This window comes from Cyclopterus lumpus, chromosome 14 (genome assembly GCF_009769545.1).
Source record: "Cyclopterus lumpus isolate fCycLum1 chromosome 14, fCycLum1.pri, whole genome shotgun sequence".
NCBI lineage: Eukaryota > Metazoa > Chordata > Actinopteri > Perciformes > Cyclopteridae > Cyclopterus > Cyclopterus lumpus.
The window spans coordinates 1027501-1037500 of NC_046979.1; the positions used below are offsets into that span (position 1 = coordinate 1027501).

A 10000-nucleotide genomic window follows, 5' to 3' on the forward strand; every position below is an offset into this window, starting at 1 on the left:
TAAACTATGATTATAAACTATAGTTATAAACTATGGTAATAAATGATGATAATAAACTGTGGTTATAAACCATGATAATAAACTATGGTAATAAACTATGGTTATAAACTATGGTGATAAACTATGATAATAAACTATGGTAATAAACTATGATAATAAACTATGGTAATAAACTATGGTTATAAACTATGGTAATAAATGATGATAATAAACTGTGGTTATAAACGATGATAATAAACTATGGTAATAAACTATGGTTATAAACTATGGTGTTAAACGATGGTTATAAACGATGGTTATAAACTATGGTGATAAACTATGATAATAAACTATGGTTATAAACTATAGTTATAAACTATGGTAATAAATGATGATAATAAACTGTGGTTATAAACCATGATAATAAACTATGGTAATAAACTATGGTTATAAACTATGGTGTTAAACGATGGTTATAAACGATGGTTATAAACTATGGTGATAAACTATGATAATAAACTATGGTTATAAACTATGGTGATAAACTATGATAATAAACTATGGTGATAAACTATGATAATAAACTATGGTGATAAACTATGATAATAAACCATGATAATAAACTATGATAATAAACTATGATAATAAACTATGGTTATAAACTATGGTAATAAACTAGTGTATGATCTCCTCGTGCAGCAGTTGTATCTGTGCTGACAAACATGATGTTGTCGTTGAAATGTAACGTTGTTTTACACTGTTGTCAATAACAATTAGATATTAATTATTCTGGCCATTTGAAATAAAACGCAAACCATGACCGTCTCATCTGAATTCTGACTCTCACAAGCTAAACAAAAAAAATCAGTTAACTTTTGTTTAATAATATCCATAATAAATAAAACTGCGTTACCGTGAAGTGACGACGGCGACTCGACACCTGCTGCAGTCGTCCTCGTCTCCCCCCCAGACGTCTCTCCACCCCCCCCGCTGACTGCCCTCCGTCCTCACCCCCGCCCCGCTCTGCAGGGAGGCATCACAATACTATTATCAGTCATCACAATATTATCCTATTATCAGTCATCACAATATTATCCTATTATCAGTCATCACAATATTATCCTATTATCAGTCATCACAATATTATCCTATTATCAGTCATCACAATATTATCCTATTATCAGTCATCATAATATTATCCTATTATCAGTCATCACAATATTATCCTATTATCAGTCATCACAATATTATCCTATTATCAGTCATCACAATATTATCCTATTATCAGTCATCACAATATTATCCTATTATCAGTCATCATAATATTATCCTATTATCAGTCATCATAATACTATCCTATTATCAGTCATCATAATACTATCCTATTATCAGTCATCATAATATTATCCTATTATCAGTCATCACAATATTATCCTATTATCAGTCATCATAATATTATCCTATTATCAGTCATCACAATATTATCCTATTATCAGTCATCACAATATTATCCTATTATCAGTCATCATAATATTATCCTATTATCAGTCATCACAATATTATCCTATTATCAGTCATCATAATATTATCCTATTATCAGTCATCATAATACTATCCTATTATCAGTCATCACAATATTATCCTATTATCAGTCATCATAATATTATCCTATTATCAGTCATCACAATATTATCCTATTATCAGTCATCACAATATTATCCTATTATCAGTCATCATAATATTATCCTATTATCAGTCATCACAATATTATCCTATTATCAGTCATCACAATATTATCCTATTATCAGTCATCATAATATTATCCTATTATCAGTCATCATAATATTATCCTATTATCAGTCATCACAATATTATCCTATTATCAGTCATCATAATATTATCCTATTATCAGTCATCACAATATTATCCTATTATCAGTCATCATAATATTATCCTATTATCAGTCATCACAATATTATCCTGTTATCAAACTGGTTTTATTACAAATGTCTGCAGCTGGTTGAATCAGTTTTGCAGCCACAACAAACATCGACTGAGCCAACGACAACAAAGAGGTTCGACTTGGTCCAGACGGGCGGATCCTACATTTCCCACAATGCAACACTAAAGCATCAAACAGATGTGTTTAACTTCAATAATTGTTTGATTTTTGTTTGTTTGTTTTCAGCAGAAACTAGTTGAAAACAACATTTACGTATCGTCACTTTTTATCTAGAATTTGAGATCAAATAATAATGTGAGATAATATTTTAAAATGAGTAAACGGAGCTGCCAGTCAGAGCTCGTTGTAAACACACTGAGCATCATGGGCAACAGAACTTTGTCTTCATGGCTGACCTTTGACCTTTCCCTCCTCTCCTGCTCTTGTTTCTCCAGCTCAGCTATCCGGAGGCTCAGGTCCTCCCAGTGCATGATGGGAAAACCCTGGCAGTCCACAGAGGACGCCGCGGCCGCTGCTTCGATGTGATGGTGCTGATGAAGCTCTTCCTCCTCCTCCTCCTCCTCGGCCGTCTCTTTCTCCCCCTCCATCCTCTTTAAACAAAGAACAAAGACAGTAGAATAAAATAATAAAAACAATAATTGGACAATAATTGAACTATAAGATCTAAAATATGTGTTTTAAGCTCCTACATGAGGAAACATAAATTAGGTAACTAGCTTTCTGTGTATAACTATAACTTCTGAAGCCAGTTTTCTCTGCATAATGTTGAAAAACTTCATTAAAAGTGTTGAAATACATTTTCTATGAAGTCTCTTTAGTTTCAATTTATTCTCTATTGAATTGTAACTTCAGATCTTGCAGATGACTGTTGTTGTGCAACAATGTTGATCAATTAATGAGAAACATATGCTTGTTACGTCATTAATAACTAATCAGTAAAAACACTTTGACTGAAGAATGCAGGAGTCAAACTATTAATAAATTCAGTTGTATTGACTATTACTAAATGCAAACTCTTAAACACCATGACACTAACACTTAATATATGACAGAGTAACAAAGGAGTCGTGTGGATTTAAAGAAGAAATTAAAGAAAATCAAGTAATAAAGTGAATAGTTTGTGGAATAACTTAAATTATTACACAAATTACATAAAGATTAAAATCTTCTTACACACACACACTCAAAGACATAAACATAAACTGTGGAAACTGTGATTTTATTTGTGCTTTTTAACTTACTTTTTAAATATTGATTAATTGAACGATGCATATATATCTATAGTATATATAATATACATATATATATATATATATGTGTATACACATATGCATGGCATGGGTCGATTAATAGTATTTATTTAATTAATAATAACAAAAATTATCAGCGAAAAGTGATGATTAATTACAGTAATTGTAAAGTAAGAAGAAGAACAAAAGTAAGGTAAAAAACGCATTTGTATTATCATTATTATTTCCAAAGCGACATGTTTTATTAATGCTAGCCTGTTTTAAAGTTTGAAGAATGCATCTTAAATGTGGATTAAAGTGAACTCCCCCGCAGAAGACAGCCCGTCTCCCCGCTGTTGTTGACCAGCAGCCGGGAGACCTCGGAGGGTTCTCCCCACCTACCAGTCCCCTCCAGACGGGCCGGATCCCTGCGACATGTCGCCGCCCGTCACGCCGTGTGAGGCGGCCCGAAGCTCCGGGCGGTGCTAATGAAACATCGGTCACGAAAAGTTGTTCAAAGGGGCCTGAAAGTAGTTTGACTCCGTCAGGAGGAAGGAAGGCTGGACGTTCCCTTTCCTCCCTCCTCCTTCCTCCCTCCTTCCTCCTCCTCCTCCCTCCTTTCCTCCCTCCTCCTTCCTCACCTCCCACATTTAACCTCTTGGCTCCTATGGAAGCCCATTCTGCAGTGTGATGTAAAAATAAAGATCCTGTATCTCATTATTATGACTAAATATCTCATAATTATGAATTTGTATCTCATTATTATGACTAAATATCTCATTATTACTAAATATCTCATATTAATGACTTAGTATCTCATATTGATGACTTAGTATCTCATTATTATGACTTTATATCTCAGAATTATGACTTACTATCTCATAATAGTTCACACTGATCAAAATGCAGTAGTTGCAGTAGTATTATTATTTATCAGTTCTCATAATTCTAATAATGAATCCACGTGATAAAGTCTTTAAAGGAACAATTATTTACAACGTGGTTGAAGAACATTAAAAACATGACATAGATACAAAGTAAAATATCACTTTAATAATAACCAGATAAACAGTTGGAACAATTGTTCTATGGATAGAAATATAAAGTTATTTATATTATAACTGCATCGTACTGAGAAATACTCGAGTAGCAAAAACACTCAAAGTTCAAAGTGCTGAGTGTTATTGTTTATTATTATTCTATGAACTGAGGGTGTCTTCACGATGAAGATGAAGATGAAGATGAACAAACTCCTAATGTCTGTCCACTGCACCGCCTGTTTCCAGTCAGCCTCCCAGTATGAACTGGTCTCTGGCTCCAGTTTCAAGTGCTGAACCAAGAGCCCGAAGAATGTTTGCTTTAGCTCCGGGTCTCGTGTTTGTTGGGTCTCTGGTCTCTGGTACTAGTCTCTGGTCTCTGGTCTCTGGTACTAGTCTCTGGTACTGGTCTCTGGTACTAGTCTCTGGTCTCTGGTCCTGGTCTCTGGTACTGGTCTCTGGTACTTGTCTCTGGTACTGGTCTCTGGTACTAGTCTCTGGTCTCTGGTACTGGTCTCTGGTACTAGTCTCTGGTACTGGTCTCTGGTACTAGTCTCTGGTCTCTGGTCTCTGGTACTAGTCTCTGGTCTCTGGTACTAGTCTCTGGTACTGGTCTCTGGTACTAGTCTCTGGTCTCTGGTCCTGGTCTCTGGTACTGGTCTCTGGTACTTGTCTCTGGTACTGGTCTCTGGTACTAGTCTCTGGTCTCTGGTACTGGTCTCTGGTACTAGTCTCTGGTACTGGTCTCTGGTACTAGTCTCTGGTCTCTGGTACTGGTCTCTGGTACTAGTCTCTGGTACTGGTCTCTGGTACTGGTCTCTGGTACTGGTCTCTGGTACTAGTCTCTGGTACTAGTCTCTGGTCTCTGGTACTGGTCTCTGGTACTGGTCTCTGGTCTCTGGTACTGGTCTCTGGTACTAGTCTCTGGTCTCTGGTACTGGTCTCTGGTACTGGTCTCTGGTACTAGTCTCTGGTCTCTGGTCCTGGTCTCTGGTACTGGTCTCTGGTACTTGTCTCTGGTACTAGTCTCTGGCCTCTGGTACTGGTCTCTGGTACTGGTCTCTGGTACTGGTCTCTGGTACTAGTCTCTGGTCTCTGGTCCTGGTCTCTGGTACTGGTCTCTGGTACTTGTCTCTGGTACTAGTCTCTGGTACTGGTCTCTGGTCCTGGTCTCTGCTCCTGGTCTCGGGTACTGGTCTTGGTCTCTGGTACTGGTCTCTAATCCGGGTCTCTGGTTTCTCTGCTCCTGGTCTGGTACTGGTCTCTGGTCCTGGTCTCTGGTCTCTGGTACTAGTCTCTGGCCTCTGGTCCTGGTCTCTGGTCGGGGTCTCTGGTCGGGGTCTCTAGTCCAGGTCTCTAGTCCAGGTCTCTGGAGGCAGTGAAGGGGTTACAGGCCGGCGGCCGGTGTCCCCTTTCACCATTTTTCAGAGATGACGAGTCAAAACAGACTCAGAGGGTCCTGTAACATCATAATAAATAACATTCTCATACTAATATTCTCATAATATATCATATGTTCATAATAAATAATATTCTCATAATATATCATAAGTTCAAAATAAATAATATTATATATGATTTATCTCACAGCTCCTCCCGCCTCAACTTTAATATTCGTATAATGATCCAAAAAGTTTTATTAATAAGGAACTTTCTTCACTATCTACTGTGATGCATTAAATGATTAATGTATTTATATATAACGTATAAATATTATTGGAACTAATTTTAATGGCCTCTAGTTTCGAGTTTCAGAATGAAGTTTATTTTCCATACACTGTTCAAATAATTAAATTATTATCTTCATTTATCAGAATTCTATAGATATCATTATGAATGTATTAATACATACAACAAAAAGTAATAGATAATACTTTTAATTGTTCGGATCAGCCATCATTTCTTGTCCATAATAGTTTAACATAATGATTCTACTCCGACAACAACAATATTTTATTTGTTTTAGCTATTTAATATTTAAACTATTACTAGCTTTATGCAGCACATTTATGTACTAATAAAAAGTGCCTTACGGAAAAAATATAATAAATAATAATATCAACAAGAGGTTAAACAATTTGAAATAAACACATTAAAAAAATAAAATAATATTAAAACAACTTAAAATATATAAATATATATATAAATATATAAAATATATTATACCGAAAGTCTTATGTCGGTGCTATTATGTTGTCTGTTCACAAGTCCTAACAGGAGAAATATTAATTAAAGTGTTAATTAATAAACGCTTCACTCTAGCGCTCCTCGTGTGGCGCTGCAGTTCCCCTCGCGGCCGGAGGGCAGCGCTGTTTCCCCAGTTGGTGAACTACCTCTATTTGGTGAAGGACTCTATGTTGTGAAAATCTTTCAAAGTGTTATTTTTCCGGTGTTTCCGGGACTCTTCTGGAGGTCTTGGTTTTTTGGGGGGGGGCCGTGGGACCGGGTCTCCCTGAGGACTTGTCCCTGCAGCTGCTTCGAAGGGTTTCTGATCTTTTAATGTTTTCCATTGCAAAAACCCAAGTTAGCTCCACAGCTAAATCCTAAAAGTCACGTCAGCTGCGCGGACTCGAATAAAAAAAAAAAAGTTCCCCGCTGCGGCCGCGGACCGACGGGCGCGTTTCAACCGGACGCCATTAATATAAAAAAGTGTGTTTTTGTGGCGCTGGGGTCGTCTCTTAGGCTCACTTTCGCGGCCGCTGGCTGCCGCTCGCGAGGCCTGCGGGGTCGGGCTTCCACCGGGCTCGAGTTAGAGCCCGACGCCGCCGTCGGTGGGTCGGAGGCCGGCCGCTTCGGCGCTGCCACCGCCGGGCCTGCGGAGCGAGAGGTATGGAGCGGATGGAGGTGGACCAGTGCGCAGCCGCAGCGGGCGGGGGCGGGGCGCTGCGCAGGTCGAACAGCGCCCCCATGATCACCAGCGTCAGGTCAGTGGTACTGCAGTCAAAGTGGGCAACGCCAAACTCCATTCGAATAAGACTGTTTATAAGGAGCCACAGACATTAAGACATTTTATTATTTAATTATTTACTGATTCTGATTTTATGTAAAAAACATAAATTCCTAACATCTTATGAGGAAACTACTCTACAGTTATTTAGGTAGTTAAAGTAGCTACAACCTGACATGCTGTTTACATGTTTCTGATACTACGTCCTATATCTTAACTAAACATCATAAGCTTTGTTAATTTGTTAAAGCTTTGAACTAATACATTAACCAAATAAAGTGAGTGAAAGCAGGCTGATAAGTGTGTGTTTGGTTCTTAAAATACGTTGAATGAATAATGAGTGCATGAAACACAATACTTTTTATTTATAAATATATTTATTTAAAGATATTTTCTGAGCATCTCTCTCTCTCTCTCTTTATATAAATGTCTCTCTCTCTCTCTCTATGTAAATGTCTGTCTCTATATATATATATATATAAATGTCTCTCTCTCTCTCTCTCTATGTAAATGTCTCTCTCTCTCTCTCTATATATATAAATGTCTCTCTCTCTCTCTCTATGTACATGTCTCTCTCTCTCTATATATATAAATGTCTCTCTCTCTCTCTCTATGTAAATGTCTCTCTCTATATATATAAATGTCTCTCTCTCTCTCTCTATGTAAATGTCTCTCTCTATATATATAAATGTCTCTCTCTCTCTCTCTCTATGTAAATGTCTCTCTATATATATAAATGTCTCTCTCTCTCTCTCTCTATGTAAATGTCTCTCTCTCTATATAAATGTCTCTCTCTCTCTCTCTATGTAAATGTCTCTCTCTCTCTCTATATGTAAATGTCTCTCTCTATATATATATATAAATGTCTCTCTCTCTCTATATATGTAAATGTCTCTCTCTATATATATATATAAATGTCTCTCTCTCTCTCTCTATGTAAATGTCTCTCTCTCTCTCTATATATAAATGTCTCTCTCTCTCTCTCTCTATGTAAATGTCTCTCTCTCTATATATATATAAATGTCTCTCTCTCTCTCTCTATGTAAATGTCTCTCTCTCTCTCTCTCTCTATGTAAATGTCTCTCTCTCTCTCTATATGTAAATGTCTCTATCTCTCTCTATATAAATGTCTCTCTCTCTCTTTCTATGTAAATGTCTCTCTCTCTATATATAAATGTCTCTCTCTCTCTCTCTATGTAAATGTCTCTCTCTCTATATGTAAATGTCTCTCTCTCTATATATAAATGTCTCTCTCTCTCTCTCTCTCTATGTAAATGTCTCTCTCTCTATATGTAAATGTCTCTCTCTCTATATATAAATGTCTCTCTCTCTCTCTCTATGTAAATGTCTCTCTCTCTATATGTAAATGTCTCTCTCTCTATATATAAATGTCTCTCTCTCTCTCTATATATAAATGTCTCTCTCTTTCTATGTAAATGTCTCTCTCTCTATATATAAATGTCTCTCTCTCTCTCTCTATGTAAATGTCTCTCTCTATATGTAAATGTCTCTCTCTCTATATATAAATGTCTCTCTCTCTCTCTCTATGTAAATGTCTCTCTCTCTCTATGTAAATGTCTCTCTCTTTATATATAAATGTCTCTCTCTCTCTCTCTATGTAAATGTCTCTCTCTCTCTCTATATATAAATGTCTCTCTCTCTCTCTCTCTCTATGTAAATGTCTCTCTCTATATATATATATAAATGTCTCTCTCTCTCTCTCTATGTAAATGTCTCTCTCTCTCTCTCTCTCTATGTAAATGTCTCTCTCTCTCTCTATATGTAAATGTCTCTATCTCTCTCTATATAAATGTCTCTCTCTCTCTCTCTCTATGTAAATGTCTCTCTCTCTCTATATATATAAATGTCTCTCTCTCTCTCTCTCTCTCTATGTAAATGTCTCTCTCTCTATATATAAATGTCTCTCTCTCTCTCTCTATGTAAATGTCTCTCTCTCTCTATGTAAATGTCTCTCTCTCTATATATAAATGTCTCTCTCTCTCTCTCTATGTAAATGTCTCTCTCTCTCTCTATATATAAATGTCTCTCTCTCTCTCTCTCTCTATGTAAATGTCTCTCTCTATATATATATATAAATGTCTCTCTCTCTCTCTCTATGTAAATGTCTCTCTCTCTCTATATATGTAAATGTCTCTATCTCTCTCTATATAAATGTCTCTCTCTCTCTATGTAAATGTCTCTCTCTCTATATATAAATGTCTCTCTCTCTCTCTCTATGTAAATGTCTCTCTCTCTATATGTAAATGTCTCTCTCTCTATATATAAATGTCTCTCTCTCTCTCTCTATGTAAATGTCTCTCTCTCTCTCTATATATAAATGTCTCTCTCTCTCTCTCTCTCTCTATGTAAATGTCTCTATCTCTCTCTATATAAATGTCTCTCTCTCTCTCTCTATGTAAATGTCTCTCTCTCTCTCTCTCTATGTAAATGTCTCTCTCTCTCTCTCTATATAAATGTCTCTCTCTCTCTCTCTCTCTCTATGTAAATGTCTCTCTCTATATATATATATAAATGTCTCTCTCTCTATGTAAATGTCTCTCTCTCTCTCTATATGTAAATGTCTCTATCTCTCTCTATATATAAATGTCTCTCTCTCTCTCTCTCTCTCTATGTAAATGTCTCTCTCTATATATATATATAAATGTCTCTCTCTCTATGTAAATGTCTCTCTCTCTCTCTATATGTAAATGTCTCTATCTCTCTCTATATATAAATGTCTCTCTCTCTCTCTATGTAAATGTCTCTCTCTCTATATGTAAATGTCTCTCTCTCTATATATAAATGTCTCTCTCTCTCTCTCTATGTAAATGTCTCTCTCTCTATA

At 36.2% G+C, this 10000-nt stretch overlaps 2 protein-coding genes across 2 annotated transcripts in view; one reads left to right on the forward strand and one right to left on the reverse strand.

Moving 5' to 3' along the window:
* The window catches only part of im:7136398 (schwannomin-interacting protein 1), a 4632-nt gene extending 2220 nt beyond the window's left edge, over nucleotides 1-2412 (reverse strand). Inside the window, exons 1-2 of the mRNA XM_034550393.1 lie at nucleotides 2338-2412; nucleotides 893-1002 (exon numbers count right to left, since the gene is read on the reverse strand). Of these exons, the coding sequence (XP_034406284.1) occupies nucleotides 893-1002; nucleotides 2338-2412 (185 nt within the window). The remainder of the gene's footprint in view (nucleotides 1-892; nucleotides 1003-2337) is intronic.
* A 4118-nt stretch (nucleotides 2413-6530) lies between these two features.
* LOC117742429 (protein FAM122A) overlaps nucleotides 6531-10000 on the forward strand; it is an 8856-nt gene continuing 5386 nt past the window's right edge. The window contains exon 1 of the mRNA XM_034549767.1: nucleotides 6531-7132. Within this exon, the coding sequence (XP_034405658.1) occupies nucleotides 7038-7132 (95 nt within the window). The 5' untranslated portion in view covers nucleotides 6531-7037. The remainder of the gene's footprint in view (nucleotides 7133-10000) is intronic.